Here is a 17,587-nt window from a genome sequence, read left to right on the forward strand (position 1 = left end):
TGGAACGAGTACAGAGAAGGGCAACAAGATTAGTGAATGGAACAAAGGGGTGCTCTTACGAAGAAAGGCTTAAGTTTTGCAAATTACAGTGTCTGGAGACTAGGCACCGGCGAGGTGATCTGATAGAGGTGTATAAAGCCTTGAATGGTTTGAGCATGCTCAATGCTGATAGGATTCTTCCTCTTGCTCAAAATAATCACCTGAGAGGGCATAAATTCAAATTGAGAAAAGACAGATGTAGGATCGACGTGAGGAAATTTGCCTTTAGCCAGCGGGTGGTTGGTTGGTGGAACAGACTTCCATCCCTTGTCATGGAAGTTGATAGCCTAAATAAGTTTAAGGCTCAGCTGGACAGGTATTTTGAACGAACAGAGGGGTGAAGTGGAAGTGGGGTTTTTTTTTTTTTTTTTTGGCTGATGCTGCATAAGCTTGCTTTCTTGCATCAGATGCCTCTACTAATGCTAATAATCACCTCCTTTTCACTGCTAGCAAAATTCCTGTATATAACATTGACAATACCCCATGACCTGCTCCGGCAGCCTGTCTGCATTGCTCAGAAAACTTCATATCTGACTGCCCAATTACTCCCAGGTCTTTTTCATTATCTACCACCTTAAGTGTAGTACCACACAGTTGGTACGTTCCTCTAGGGTTACTTCAACCCATATGCAGTATTTTGCATTTGTGAATGCAAAATACTGCATATGGGTCTATTGTTAAACTACAGTTGTCTATTGTTAAACTTCAGTTGCCACTTCTCAGCCCATCTGCCCAAGTTTTCTAGATCCTGTTGCAGAACCACACAGTTGGTACATTTCTTTGGGGTTACTTCTACCCATATGCAGTACTTTGCATTTGTCAATGTTAAACGTCAGTCGCCACTTCTCAGCCCATCTGCCCAAGTTTTCTAGATCTTGTTGTAGTAGCACAACTGCTGTAGATGTCTTCTCATTGAAATCTTTCCTGATTTCTGCCCAAACACGGTGAACATTTGCCATTATTGGATCTGCAGATCAAGATTCTCCACTAATTTTTGCATAAATGACAGTTTTTAAATTTATTCAGCCAATTGTTGTGTCCAAATTGTTTAGAAAATGTTTCCCCTTGAGCCTTCAAGATCAGACCGTCTATTGAAAATCCAGCACTTCTTTGTGTAGTGAACCATTGAAGCAATGCTTCCTCAACGTTTATACCCTTATTCTTCAATAGTGCAAGAATAAGCAAGAAGAATAAACAACTTTATTCTTCCACAATGTCGATTTGCTTGAAGAGGACAAAGAAAACTTTTTACACACTTCAACATTTTTTGCACCACATTCTAACTCGTGAATTATTTCAACTTTTTCACAAATCAAGAGACACTTTTGTTAGTAGACATGTTGCTGAAGGAAGGGCTCGTTTCTAACTGATTTTACTTTAAAACCAATAAAGTGATCTGCATTCTTAGAATGCCCGAAATGCATACAACGTTCCTAAAAGTCCCGAAATGCATACAACGTTCCTAAAAGTCCCGAAATGCATACAACGTTCCTAAAAGTCCCGAAATGCATATAACGTTCTTAGAAGTCCCGTTTCTAAAATTCTTAGAAGTCCCGAAATAAATTTATGGTTCAGTGAATACAAGACAATCCGCAAATATGGTAATGTGACAAGCGGAATGCTAGTGCACTATTGTATAGGCCCCCATCCCCGGAGGACAAGGTCATAAAACAGCCCCTAATCCGATGCAGATGGTCATAAAGCTAAGTCACCCTTTTCATTTTCTTCTAAGAATTGGGTTTTTCTGACAAGCCGTGCAATTAAGAATGTTTGCATAGTTATCGTTATCAAAATTTGTTTGGTATATCCGTGTAGTACACTTGTTATAACAATGGGGGATTGTATGGGAATATGCATAAATTAAAATCATTATGGTTTTTTGCTCGTTATTTCTATGCTCGTTATAACCAAGTTTGTATGTAGTAGGAACCACCATAAATCAGACAAGGCAACAAATACACTCCCTCACTGTCCGGTGTTCGTGCTCCTGAGTTCACTGTAACCATACAGTTGTTGCAGTGAGTTGTGTTCTCTGAAATGCATCCTTGGTTACCAATGAGTTGTAATCAAGGAGGCACTGATACCACTGAGTTGTTAATATACTGCCTAAAGCCTTTGTTACCCTGCAAAAGTCTTGCCATCTTCCATTGGCCTCTTTCATCAATAAGCTGTTTCCAACCACAAGGTAACTATTGAATGAACTTTATTTGGTTACTGCATCTATATCAATACTCTTGAGACAAAATTATGCATGAAAACCCAAGCAGGGTTGCAGTTTCCAAGATACTCATATCAGCATACCTGGCACCAACTGTTCATGTTCAAAGTCATTTATATCTTTCATTGTCCACTGTCACATTGAATTACATGTATAGCATCCCTACATATCTGCCCATCTGCTTTATATTGCAGTGCTCCATTTCAAATGGAGCACTTTAAAGGAGTTCCTCAGTGTATATGTAGCAAATACACATCTAAAGAAATTAATAAAGGTATTTCCTAATGAATGTTAAAAATATTAATATGTTAAATGATATATTATTATTATGTTAGATAATCATATTTGATGGAATTATTTAAATGCAGAGTAGAGAAAATATCTGTATTTATCACAGACTAGTTAACCTCCACAAGTGATAATGCAAAAAACAATAAAATTATTATAAAATTTATTACTGAACAGATTTCTCTAAAGAAAATGAAAATGCCACATTATTCCAATGACTTTTTTATTTCATTTTGCACATTTCTCTTCAAGTATTTGTCAGACAAACTTGTTATTTACATTACCTCATCCTTGTACTATTCTGAGAATTTGTCCATTCCATAACTAATACAGAATAGATAATAATTTTTTAAAACATTAAGTACCAATTTAGTTATCTAAATTTATTAAACAACACTGTAATTCTGATGACTGATTAAGTATATGTAAAACTTAATATATACGATGCAAGTGAAAACAACTTTTGCCAAATTACACTGTTTTTTTTATTAAGAGAATAATTTTAAGGCTAGAAAAAATATACTTTTCAGGTTACAGATGTCTTAATTGATAATAATCAACCAAAAAAGCCATGTCACAGTTTGTAACTCTACTAGAATTTCAGATATATCTTTATCTTCAAACAGTTGTCGATTTTTCTATCTCTCTCTCTGTGTCCTTTATTATTGATCCAGTACTTTTGTTAATAAGATAGAAATAAATAGTTAAATCAAAAAGAAAAAAAATATATATATAAATAAAATGTATATTTTATTTATAGTTTTCCAATATTTCAGAAATTTTACAAAAACAATGCAGAAACTTTATAACTGCAAGTTTACTATCATTAAAACATTTTTTTAAGTGTGAAGTCAATAGTCTGCCTTTCTTGGTAAGAGCACCCTTTTGTTCCCCTTACTAATTCATTGCTATTCTCTGCACCCATTCCAAAATGAGCTTCCAGACATGTACACAATACTCAAGATGTGGCCTAACCTTTACAGAAGGGGATAATGATTTTCTTGTCCCTACTGGAAATGTTCTTGTATATCATTCACAAAAACCACAAGTGCTGTCCTACCAGCCCATCCTAACTGCTCAGAGAATTTCATATCTGACTTCACAATTACTTCTAGGTCTTTATCATTCTCCATTATCCTGAGTGTAGCACCACACAGCTGGTACGTTAATTTACGATTACTGCTAACCATGTGCAGTATCATGCATCTGTCAATATTAAACTTCAATTGCTACTTCTCTCTACCCATTTTCCTAATTTTTCTAGATCTTGTTGCCGTAGCATTCCCTGATCACTTTCATTAACTACCCTGCCAACCTTTGCATCATCTTCAAACTTAGATATTAAGCCTGATCTGGCCCTCTCTCAGCTCAGAGGAGCTTTGAGACCAAGAGAAGCAATCATTCCATGACTCCAAACTGTGACACCCTTCCCTATTTAGACAAACAAGCTTCACAAGATACAAACCTAAATTTGACAGGCCTGCCAGGATGTTTCCCACCCAGTGAGAAGTTGCATGTTAAATTGGTTCCTAATTACTTTTAATAAGAAAACCAAATTTCTCTGGTTATGCACTATATATATAAAACTGTTTCCTATATTGCCAGTTTAATAGATATAATACACATGGAATGTGTATTATATCTATTAAATTGGCATCTATTAATGCACATTCCATGTGTATTAATAGATATAAATACTGTGAGTGTAAATGTGCGCGTGCGTGCGTGCACGTGTGTGTGCGTGCACGCACACTATGCAGATTTCATGAATGAGTATGTGAGAATGTGTATTAGTAAGTTTCTGCAGTGGGTAGAAAATGCACCCACTGCAGAATAAAAAACCCACCTAAAAAAAAAAATTGAGTGTGTGTTATTATCCAAGGCATTGTATTGAGTGAGTATTAAGTCTGTGAAAAAGCTGAGTGAATGAGATCGTCATGTAAGTGTTAAATGTTGTACCCTGAATGTGTAATATTATATATAAAAAAACTTCCACTAAGGATTTGGCAGATTAAGTTGTGTAACTGTGTATGAATGCTATGGTCACCTGTGTAAACTGTGCAGTGGCCAAGTGAATGTAGCTGTGACAAGCTTAAAAAAAAAAAGAAAAAAAGTGGATATCCTGAAAGCTGTGTTTATTTAGGTGGCACCCATGTCCTGTCTTCTTATGTCTTTCTGTTGATAAAGGAGGCAATTGCCTCTGAAAGCTATAGTTGCTTTTATTTCATACAATGTAATTGCTATTCTTTATATTTTATTTTAATATTTTATCTATTATTTTACTGCTTTTATTGTCCAATCAGTGTATTTAATTTATCATTTTTAATTTGATCCAATCTTATATTATAATATTATTTCTATTTTAATAAAGTTTCAAGTTATACAGTTGGTGTATTACATTGCAGTTAGTATGAATGAAGATATAGAAATAGTATATGAAAATAGAGGAAACTCAAGTTAAGAACAAAAAAATGATAGAATGCTGACTAATTGTGAAATGGTTGAATAATTAATTTTTTTATGGTCAAGAGATGCCATTTTAAAAACTGGAGAGCATGGCAAAAAGAAGTAGCATGAGAAAACACACTTTCTTCCCAAAAATATCAAGCATTGCGTTAAATGCAGCACTTGATATTTTTGAGAAGAAAAGCATCAAATAGTTTAAAATAGCTTATTTAAAGAAAGAGCAGTTTTTTTATTTAAAAAAAAAAAAAGTACTTTTCCTGAATGTACTTTACTTCCAAAACACACACACGCACGCACGCACAGTTACAGCACAAACAAAATCAAAAAAGAAACGAAAACTTTACAGTACCTGCTTGCCCATACATGTGTGTAAAATTATACATGTATGGCAGGCACATGGTACATTTTGAACGCTAAAATAGATATTTTATGGATAAATTTTTCATTTAAAAAAGAATCACTGATGCAGACAGGAACCAAAAAGATTACTAGGTATAAGTTAAAATTCACACACAAAATTTAATAGATATTTTTATTTTTAAATTTAAGGGAGTGTGCTGAAATGAGATAATCATAGTCAACTGCACTCTATCAAGTCTGTATAGCCATTTTTAACTAAAAGTATTTCCCAAGTAAAACAGCCTTCAAATTCAATATATATGGTTCCTACAAGTTTTTTTTTTTTTTTGTTTAATGTTTAATGAGAGAGAGAGAGAGAGATCATTAAAATGAAAAAGATTTGAAGAAGTAGAAACAATCAAACAAAATGTGACAGAACTGCTTATGGTGATTCCAAAAAGTAAATTTGAGAGGAGCTTTCAGCATTGCTGGACCAGTGAAAAATTAAATATATATTGAAGGAGCTTACTCTGAAGGAAGATTAATTTCCCATATCTGTAAATAGAATGTCTTAGTTTTTAACAATTCAGTAGTGATACTTTATGATCAGCCCTCATATGTAGGACTAGATATTATTTAAAACAGTTAAACAAAAAAAAAAAAAGTTTGAAAATATCCTGTTTTTTTAAAGTCATCATCTATAGTAAGCCAGTATTTGAATAATTACCTCTCTACAGGCATGGCTTCCAAAGCTTGTAATGTTGTAGGATAACAGACATAGGCAGCTAAGGCTTGTACAAGACTGTCCTTAAGTTCTAAAAGGTAAATGTGGTTACAAATTAAATCCTCTTTCACAATACACCCTAATGCAATGAATGTATTAAAACTATTAAAAATTTGGTATTCTTTTTGTAGCATATTTAATTACAAGATCTTTCATATTAGCATGAAGCACTGAGTTTAACAATACTATTTTAATTATCCAATAAATATAAACAGAAATCCTTATTTTTTTTTTAAACTAACTGTATGCATTTATCAAAAGATAAATGCATATAGTTTTTTGAAGAAGTAGAAACAATCAAACAAAATGTGACAGAACTGCTTATGGTGATTCCATAAAGTAAATTTGAGAGGAGCTTTCAGACCAGTGAAAAATTAAATACATATTGAAGGAGCTTACTCTGAAGGAAGATTAACTTCCCATATATGCAGCAATCAAAGCATCATGATACTATATAACGTATTTTGTGTTTCCAAAATGATTGGTTGCTGCACACTGAAATACAATACAACATTACTATTAGAGTTTATATTCTTTTAACCTTCTGGGGGTTTTGACTTAAATATATTTTAGTTTGTTGTATTTTTCTTATTAAATAAGATAATTTATATAATTTTTTCTTTTTCTTTTTTCTTATTTTGTCTAATATAACACATTTGCTGCCTTTACACATATAAGCATAAAACTGCACTAAGAGCAGGGCCAAATTTAAACTTGTTATGGCCCTAAGCTATAACATGTATTGAGGCTCTTTTCGCTTGTAGTTCACCTGTGACAATATCAAAAAAGGATTTTTTTAAGATGAAGCAAGGCCCATTATAATGTGAGGCCCTAAGCTGTAGCTTATTATTATTATTATTAGCCATATGGTGCAAGGAAGCCTGAAGCTTATGCTGCACCAGCCAAAAAAAAAATTCTTGAGTTACCCTGAGAGAGAGAGAGAGAGAGAGAGAGAGAGAGAGAGAAGTAGAAAGGAATCACCAAGAAAGAGAAGAATGATGATATCCTGCTCAGGACCCTGGCTTGTTTAGCATATGTGTAAATCCGGCCCTGACTAAGAGTGATGTGCCACAATGCATATCTGAGTTATGCTATAACACATAAAAGCAATCAATCTTATGTACTCAACCAATGAAAGCCATAAATGTAAACGTACATGAAATTAACAACTACTTAGTATTGGCACACTGACTGAACACTTATCGGTAATGCCTGGCTTCTGTTTATAGACTTGGTACACATTTTTATTTGTTTTGATGTTAGTTTATGTAAATGAATAAACTTTTTATAAAATTTTAAGATTTGTCCTGATTTACAACTAGGCATAAAAGTAAGTGTTTGCTTTTAGCAATAATAATTTTCAACCATTATTTACAAATTTTTGGAATGCTGGGGATACTGGAATGTTGGATTTTTTTTCCAACATTAAAAAATTATGGCATATTAAACAAGTTCTCTCACATTTAGGAGGCAGCAAATGTGTTAAAAATTGTCAAGTTCATGACATTAGGGTTAATATAACCCAGGAAGCAAATGTACGTAATAAGAAGTACAGAAACAAAAAATTGCATGACACATCTGTGCATGTTACTAACCAGAGCTCATAAAGTAACACTAACATCTCTGAAGTTTTTATTCATTTTGTACTTACATAAATGCAATTATGTCTTCTAGTAAATTTCTGAGTGGTTGGGAAGTTGAAATTAAATTGAATTTTATCTGATACTTAGAACATAAGAATCATAAGATGTGAAATTGAAAATTCTGAATTAGATGAGAATGCTGTTGTGAAATCTGTTCTACTGTCTTAGTCTGTTCCATATAAAAACAAACAAACAAAAAAAAAAGATACTTTTGAAAATGATAAGTATTGAAGGAGAGAGAGTCTATGGCATGGACAGAATAATTCAGACAACATTACTTTACAAGCTTATATCAGCTGGAGTTTTGAAATCTTTCAGACAATTGACAAAAAAGTTAATGGAATCTGGAAATCATATTTTTCAAGCTATAGCATTTCTTGAAAACTTTTACATGATATCATGGGCTGATAATAAAACTACCCATCAAATAAGAAAAAAAGTGATAAACTTCCTTCAAAAAGAGAGGGCTGAGATAAATGGGTGGAAATTCTATCAAAAATTACTACCTAAATTTAATACTTCATGTGAAAACGTTACTGTTGACAAGGAGTTGGGTAATTTTAAGGAGTCGACACCCCTATCCAGCAGTTTATACTGAGTAAACACACAAAGTAGGGAATCAAGAGTTGGACACTGTGTAACAACACAATGTAGTATATTTTGAAAATTCAAATTTAAACAAGAAAAAACTAATAATGAGAAGCTAGAAGGGAAAAAATTATCAAGGTATCAAGGCAGTTTACAACTTCACTTACAGGCCTAAGTATATGCACATTATATGAAACCCTTTTTATGTCCTATAAATTGGGACAATTCTTTCCTAAATGTAACCTGATGATGCTGGGAATAACAAGAAAGAATAAGCCCAAACTTCCACAGCAAGCAATAAACAAAGAAGAATTACCTTTTGCTTTTTATTTAACTAAAGATATAACAGTGGTAAATTATATTTCCTAAAAGAATAAATAAAAATGTGATTCTTATGAGTACAAAGCACATGTTAAAGACTATAAGTAACAGAAATGATAACAAAAAAAAAAAAAAAAAAAAACCCTGATTATTTCAAATGCAATTCAACAAAGTCGGAGGCAGCACAACAATACATTTAATCAGCTTGTGGAGACAGTTTTTTATGGCAGAATTTTACAATATTGATTGTTTCTTCTTATAATGCATTTATTCTTGCTCTAGCTAAATCCAAACTGGAGCAGGAATACATTAGCATTAGTAGAGGCATATGATGCAAGAAAGCAAGCTTATGCAGCATCAGCCAAAAAAAAAAAAAAAAAAAACCACGCCCATTTCACCCCTCCATTCAATTCAAAATACCTATCCAGCTGAGCCTTAAATTTATTTAGGCTATCAACTTCCTCAACAAGGGATGGAAGTTTGTTCCAGCAATCAACCACCCGCTGACTAAAGGCAAACTTCTGCAATCTATCCTACATCTGTCTTTCCTCAATTTGAATTTATACCCTCTCAGGTGATTATTCTGAGCGAGAGGAAGAATCCCATCAGCATTGAGCATGCTCAAACCATTCAAGACTTTATACACCTCTATCAGATCACCTCGCCAGTGCCTAGACACTGTAATTTGCAAAACTTAAACCTTTCTTCGTAAGAGCAACCGTTTGTTCCATTCACTAATCTTGTTGCCCTTCTCTGTACTTGTTCCAGCAGCTTTACATCCTTCTTGAAATGAGGCCTCCAGACCTGTATACAGTACTCAAGGTGTGGCCTGACCATGTCTTATACAAGGGAATAATCACCTCCTTATCCCTGCTAGAAAAATTCCTGTATATCATTGACAAGACACCATGAGCTACTCTTGCAGACTGTCTGTGCTGCTCAGAAAACTTAATATCTGCCTGCACAATTACCTCCAGGTCCTTTTCATTCTCTACCACACTTCAGTGTAGTACCACAGAGTTGATACGTTACTCTGGGGTTATTGTTTCCCATATGTAGTACTTTACATTTGTCAATGTTAAACTTCATTTGCCACCTCTCAGCCCATCTGCTCAACCTTTCCAGATCCTGTTGCAGCTGCATACTGTCAGCAGTGTCCTTATGCAGTAACAAAGGATGTAAAAAATTATTTTTATATCATATACAGGAATACCTCGCATAGTGCAGTTAATTCGTGCTAAAAAAAAATACCGAGCTATGCGAAACTGCGCTGATTGAGGTATTATTAGTATGTAATTTAATGTAATGTGTTCCGACAATTTGATTATATGGGTCAAGTTGCAAAAATATATAGGTGTTTGTTTACTATAAATTTATGCACACGAAGTTCTTGCAAAAAATAAATTAAAATGATAAAAATGAAAAATACTAGTAAGTACAGTACAAAAGATTTTTATTGCAGTATGTACATACAAAAAGAATATAAGTGAAGTATGTACTGTATTTTTATTTTGAAAAATAACTGATCATCTCTTTATAACATCGAATGTCATTTTGCACCGCCTCTTTTTACATCTCTTTATAACATCGAATGTCATTTTGCACCGCCTCTTTTTACATCTCTTTATAACATTGAATGTCATTTTGCACCGCCTCTTTTTACATCTCTTTATAACATTGAATGTCATTTTGCAACGCCTGCCTTACTTTCATACCTCGTTCGATGTTTGGATCTAGAAGAACTCTCAGCGCCATTACGTTTCTTCTTTCCACTGATATTTGCGTATAAATGTGTAACGTTTTTAACAAATAATTTTTAATAAAAATGCACAGCGAAAATATTTGTACAGCTTACGCACAGTGAACGACCTCACCATTCGGAATCTAGACTGTACTAATGTATGAATGCTAGCAGAGTCCGTATATAATGGGAGTTGCGACAACAGTCAGTGTGGCCTTGAATCCATAATGCTTGGCCTATGTGCTGGCATTATAATACATACATACATACATACATATCAAATGAATTGGTGCGTAACGAGTATTTTTTTTTTTTTTCCAATTTGTGAACCACACTATAGAAAAACCCACACTGTTCAAAACCGCGTTATGCGAGGTATTCCTGTATTTAGACTAAAGTAAATTCTTGACACTCTTCCACATAAAAGACTTTTGTTAAAATTGGGGCAGTATGATATTAGAGGCAGGTTATTGGTATGCATAAAGGAATACTTAAGTGATATAAAAGAGTGGTTATAAATGGTACTACTCTTCTTGGACTAATGTTATTAATGGAGTCCCTAAGGGTTTAGTGCTGAATACTTACTCCTTCAATATTTATTAATGGTATTGATAAAAGCATATCAAGCTTACTGCCTAAGCGTGATTCCTGTTTCTATGACAGTAATCAGGTTATATGCTATCACAAAACCTATAAAAATTATCCAGATGGGCTGAGAAGTGGCAACTAAGGTTTAACATTCTAATACAAGGTACTGCATGTTGGTAGCAGTAATTGGTATGTTATTCTTAACACACCAATTAGGTGGTACCACACTCAAGATGGTGGAGAACAAAAGATATCTAGGAGTTTTTAGTCTGACATGATGTCTGCCAAGCAATGTAGGCAGATATAAGGGTAGCTCACATGGTTCCGTCAATGATATACAGGAATTTTCTAACAGGGATAAGGAGGAGTTTATCACATTGTATAAGGCAATGGTTAAGCCACATCTTGGGCACTGCACAGAGGTCATGGAAGCCTCATTTTAAGAAGGATGTGGATTTCTTGGAATAGGTGCAGAAAAGATGAACCAGAATCATCAAGTACGCAAAAGGGTACTCTTACCACAAAAGACTTCAATCCTGTAAATTTCAGTGACTGGAAAGTAGGGTAATTGTGAGGAGTCCTCAATGAATTATTATTCAGTGAACTGAGTATACCAAATATTGAAGACACCCTTACTCTTTCTCAGACAACTTTTTATATTTAAGATTATGTCCACATATGTAGACAGTCAAACTGAAAAGGGATGGCTGCAGGACAGATGTGCAAAAATTTGCTTTCAGCCATAGTATAATTTATGTGTTGGAACAAACTTCCATCTGATGTTGTGGGTGTGGATAGTTTGAATAAATTTAAGGAAGAATTAGAAAAATTATTAGAGGTTATGAGCAGATGAGGTAAGTAGTATTTTTGTTTCCTGACGCTGTATAAGCTTGCTTTCTTGCATCAACTGGCATTACTAATACTTTATTAAATGGCCAATATTCAACTCTAGACCAAGACTACTGTTTGTGTATATGCCAATGCACTCATAAATATGGTGGTCATTTAAATTAATGTTTCAAACTCCTGACTGTACAATTTTATATTAAATTTTCATTTATTTTTTTATTAAATTGCCCTTTCTATGCCAAATATAATCATTCAGATATTTCTTGTCCATTCTGTGTTTACTAAAGTTAATTCAGTACTGTAGCTCAAAATATCATGCACCACTTTCTTTCAAATAAAATAAAAGTAAATAAAATTAGGCATTATCTTCCTTTCTAGTCCTTAAAGAATGTAGTAACCATTTTCTGCTATTAACAGTATTACATAATATTTCTATACATTTGCTACCACTTCTAAGGATCATATCTTTTTGTCCCCCCCCCTTTTTTTTGATAGTGGCAGTGATATTTTCCTTTATCAACATTACAAAATATACCAAGCTATAACAGGGTACATGAATGTATATTCTGATGATTCATAAGAAGTATATAATGTACAGCCAAACTAACTGTTGATGTGGCATCTCAAATCTTTATTTGTCAATGAGAGAGAGAGAGTATATGCATGTAAATTCAGCGCGCACACACACACACACACACACACAACAAATAAATTTAAATTTAGTAAGTAAAAAATAATAAAGAAACAAGATAAAAGAACAAAACAGTAATGTTTATTGATAATTAAGTTTTTACGTGCGCGCGCGCACACACACACACACACACAGCATTTCACATTTCTACACTTAATCACTACTCAAGAACAGATCATAAACTACTTTTTATTCTGATACAGCAGACTCTCGATTTACAGGGAAGAGGAATTAATCGGGACACTTCAAGATTCCAAATTAAAAAAAAAAACCAGAACTCTTAAAATTCAAGTAATAAATAGAATAGGTTGTTTGTTTGTTTGTTATTTGGTTTTTAAGGAACATTAGCAACTAAGGCCATATTGCTCCGGGATATGCGGTGGTCATTCCCTGACCTTTCTGCATCCTCCATATTTGGTGATGGGCTCGAACCCCTGTCTAATCAAGAAGCGTGTGCTACGCACTGCTGCTCCTTCCCACCTGGCTACAGAGGCGCCAATAGAATAGGTATAAACGAATATTTTGCAAGTCGTAAATAAGCGACAAGAAGCGGCATTATAAGTCGCCATTAGGAGATCAGTGTGCCTATTATCTTGCAACTGCCACTGTCTTTACACCCGCTGCTAAAAAAAAAAAAAAAGGACCAAATGTTTAGTTTGATTTAGTGCGTCGCGTCAATTGTTGTGTTCCATTGCAGCGAAAAAGGGCATTTTGTTTCGTTATGAATGTCAGGGATGTCGGAATTTTTTTTTTATAGTAAATATATTTTTGTTTTTTTGCTTAGAAATCGCGAAAATGATGGACAAACGCAAGAGTTGTGCTTTCATTTAAACAAAAACTTTAAATTATTCAAAAGTTTGAAAACTGTGCATCCGTTAAATCTCTAAAGAACCATTATAATGTTGGTGACCAAACCATATGAACATTGTAAAAAATAAAGGGCAGCATCGTATTGGACACGTGAGAAGTGTGTGGTAAGTTCTTTATCTATCGCCATACTTTTTACATAGGTTGCTGAACATTTTTCGATAAAGCAAGTCTCCGACTTATGTTGCTTCGGACTTATATTACGTTACTTATAATTTTTTTATATGACTGAAGATTTCAAGTGAAGGGAACACACATTTCATCGTAATGTAACAACTCAAATCGATCTAATGCGATCTTATCGTGCAAATACAATAAGATCGCATTTACTACCCGTTTATAATTAATTGCACTAATAGAAAAGCCCAGTAAAAATTTTAAATTTAAATTTTCTGTTTATACTCCGGCACGACAACCAAGTCAGTAGAGTTTACAATAAATCGCCAATACAAATATTTATCGTATTTAGTAGTCACGGGCTTGAACCCCAGTCCATTCAAGGAATACGTGCTTTGCATTCTTGCTCCTGACCACTCGGCTACATCAGGCAACTCAGAAAGTGCAATTTTTTTTTATTGTTTTATGACAATGACCTCCAGAAAGGTGTTTTAGTAAAATGTGAGCTCGTGTGGGGTGATAATAGTGAGTTTTTGCCTTACTCCTGTGAAGTTCTTTTCAGAAAATTTCATTTTGATCGTTATCATGGTGCCCACTAAGAGAATAAGTGACAGAGGTACTAGTAAATCTATCAAGAAAAGGAAAGTGATCAAGTTGGATCAGAAAATTAAAATAATAAGGATGTATGAAAATGGCCAAACATTAACAAGTATTGCACAGAATTCGGATTTGTTAGTGGCAATGGTGAACACAATAAAGGAGAAAGACAGAATATGAGAAGTAGTCGACACCAATAAAGGTCAACTATAATAATAACCAAGTCTACGAAATACATACCAGTTTTTACAGTACAATAACATGCATTTTTTCTTCCTTTTATGTTTTCTTTTCTTGTGTGCCATTCCGGCTACTTCACTGCTGTCCCCAGATTTTAATTGAAGTTTTTAATTGAACTTATTAAAAATATATAACTATTTTTCTTCATTCCTCTGAGGATATTATGTGGTTTTTGTTCTGTTGGCATATCAGGGATATAGCAGCAATATTTTATTAGTCATTCCCGATTTAAGCATTAAGTAAGAAGTTCTGGAACGCATCTTTTACGTATGTGGGGGACTTGCTGTATTTTGGATAAATTGGGAAATTGATTATACGGGAATATTTTTTTACCAACCATACCGGAAAATCGAGAGCCTATTGTATAATACAAAATATTTTCAGAATACTTTGAAATCCACTTCAAACTTACCAGCATTAACTACTCTTACGTCAGCAAAGTGTTCAGCTAAAAAAGCACCGTAATGAACCAGTGTGTCCTGATAACCTAAGCAAATACAATATACATTTAATTTCAATTTAATATTCTAAATCACCGAAGGAAACAAATAGAATTAATAATATTATAAGAAATGAATGCAGCTTTTGTGGGGATGTGATTAAATATCTCTGTCTTTGTGAAAATTTTGAAAGCCAAATTATTCACAATAAAAATTAACATCATTGAACATATTCAGCAAAAACTTTCGATGTTGGAAATTTCCAAATTCAGATTAGGGAACAGTTTTTACTCCCTCTAATATCTTAAATTATATTACATTTTAAAATTCATTAACAAATGTTTTGATATGTTGGGATTATAAAAAAGTATTTTAGGCCCCATAAAATCAATTATTGTTGTGGAGTATCACAAGCATGTTTTTTTCGGAGAAGCACCACACCTGTCAGCACCCAAAAGGTTCTATTTTCATAGTGAATAGTTGAAAAGCAGCCAAATATTTACTGGTTTCTTTATCAACAGGTGCTCTGAATCATATATAAGCCTAAATTATGATTATTAATTAAGGTAGTAAGGTATTAAGGTATTGATTATTATTATTATTAATAATTAATTATACATAATTATTAAGAATTTTCAACTACAGAAAACGGATACGTTTTTGATAAATTTTGCCATTTTATTGACCTAACCGTCATATTAAGTTGTATTCTATAAGTAGCTTTATAGTCCTAGTCATGCTCATTATATTATTTTAAATTTAGCTAGGATTTTGTAGTTTCCACTTAATAGATGTAGAACCTTTGTATCCCTGAATGGGTTAATGCCATTGTGCCATGTTTTGTTCATAGTGAACAAAGAATATAATTGGCATTGTTTTAATTGTATCTCAATATTGTGAATACCTTTCACAAGGAGTTAGCATTAGTAGAGGCATATGATGCAAGAAAGCAAGCTTATACGGCATCAGCCAAAAAAATAACCCTTCCCATTTCACCCATCCATTCACACTAAACGTTTGTCCACTTCTTCCTTGAATTTATTCAAGCTATCAACTTCCACGACAGATGGAAGTTTGTTCCAGCAATCAACTACCCGCTGGCTAAAGGCAAATTTCCGCACCTGTATTCGACAACTGTCTTTCCTCAATTTCAGTTTATGCCCCCTAAGGTTGGTTATCTGAACAAGAGGAAGAACCCCATCAGCATTGAGTCTGCTCAATTCATTCAATGCCTTATACACATCAATGCTAATCAATCAGATCACCTTGTAGGTGTCTAGTCTCCAGACACAAATTTTTTCAGAACTTAAGCTTTCTTCGTAAGAGACCTCTTTCTTCCCCTTCTCTGTACTCGTTTCAGCAACTCTACATTCTTCCTAAAAAGAGGCTTCCAGACCTGTACGCAGTGCTCAAGGTGTGGCCTTTAAAGGGGATAATCACCTCTTTATCCCTGCTAGCAAAATTCCTGTATATCATTGACAAGACCCCCATGATCTACTCTGACAGGCTGTCTGCACTGCTCAGAAAGCTTCAGAAAACTGACTGCAAAATTTCCCCCAGGACTTTCACTCTTCACTACCATGAAGGTAACACCATCCAGTTGATACATTTCTCTGGGGTTACTGCTACCCATATGAAGTACTTTACATTTATCAATGTTAAACTTCATTTGCCACCTCTGAGCTCATCTGCTCAACTTTGGGATCATGTTGCAGTAGCATACTCTCATTATTGTTATTAACAACCCTGCCAACCTTTGTATCATCTGCAAACTTTGATATTAAGCTTGATATACCTTCATCAATATCATTGATAAATATATAAAACAACAATGGGCCCAACAACGAACTCTAGGGGACACCACTAATAACATTAGTCCACAAAGAGCAGTGTCCATTGATTACCACTCTCTGTCTTCTCTCACTCAACCATCCTTTTATCCATTGTAACCACTTGCCCTTAATGCCATACTGCTCCAATTTGTACAGATTTCTATGTGCAACAGTATCAAAAGCTTTCCTGAAATCAAAGTATATGATATCAAAATTATTTTTTGCATCCAGTTCTTTTGTGACCATGTCATAGTATGCAATCCAATTGGTCAGGCAAGCCTTCCCCTTACTAACCCATGCTGTGTCTGAACCTGAATTATTATTGCAGTCTTGTCTAGATAATCCTGCAATGCTTGTTTAACTGATGACTCCATTATTTTCCCTGGAACAGAAGTCAAACTAACAGGTCTGTAATTACTCATGTTACCCTTTGATCCCCCCCTTTAGTGAATTGGAGATTAATTTACACATCTCCAGTCTGTGGGGAACATCCATCAGGTCCAAGGATGTCTCTTATCTCTAAATAGGCCTATGAGGCTGGGAAAACTCATTAAATAATTGAACTTCACACCAACCAGTACTTGAAAATATTTTAATACTGTAACTAAAAACACTGTATTTACAATAAAATGATTAAAACTAGTTTAAAATATTTAAAATATATAAATAAAAACAATTAAAATATGACTGAAAACAGATATAAAGAATATTAAAAATTAAAATATACCGTAACAACTGTAGCTTTTGGAGATGGCAGTCTCCTTTCTCAACAGCGTGCATTTTGCTGTATGCCACATCCTTAAATAGCAGGTCCACGGCATTCGTCACATGGTTCCCCAGGAATGTGATTGGTACCTTTCCATTTGCGCACCAGAACCGAAATGGCTTGGGAGCACACTACCCGAAACCATTCATCGTGTCCTAAGACAACCGTTTCAA

The 17,587-nt window shown here is 34.1% G+C and overlaps 1 protein-coding gene across 1 annotated transcript in view; it reads right to left on the reverse strand.

Moving 5' to 3' along the window:
* Kpc1 (Kip1 ubiquitination-promoting complex subunit 1) overlaps positions 1–17,587 on the reverse strand; it is a 534,039-nt gene that overhangs the window by 140,106 nt on the left and 376,346 nt on the right. Inside the window, exons 22-23 of the mRNA XM_090388154.1 lie at positions 14,789–14,863; positions 6,078–6,165 (exon numbers count right to left, since the gene is read on the reverse strand). Coding sequence (XP_090244280.1) covers positions 6,078–6,165; positions 14,789–14,863 — 163 coding nt within the window. The remainder of the gene's footprint in view (positions 1–6,077; positions 6,166–14,788; positions 14,864–17,587) is intronic.

This window comes from Mastigoproctus giganteus, chromosome 13 (assembly GCF_048544385.1).
Source record: "Mastigoproctus giganteus isolate SK-2022 chromosome 13, ASM4854438v1, whole genome shotgun sequence".
Lineage (NCBI taxonomy): Eukaryota > Metazoa > Arthropoda > Arachnida > Uropygi > Thelyphonidae > Mastigoproctus > Mastigoproctus giganteus.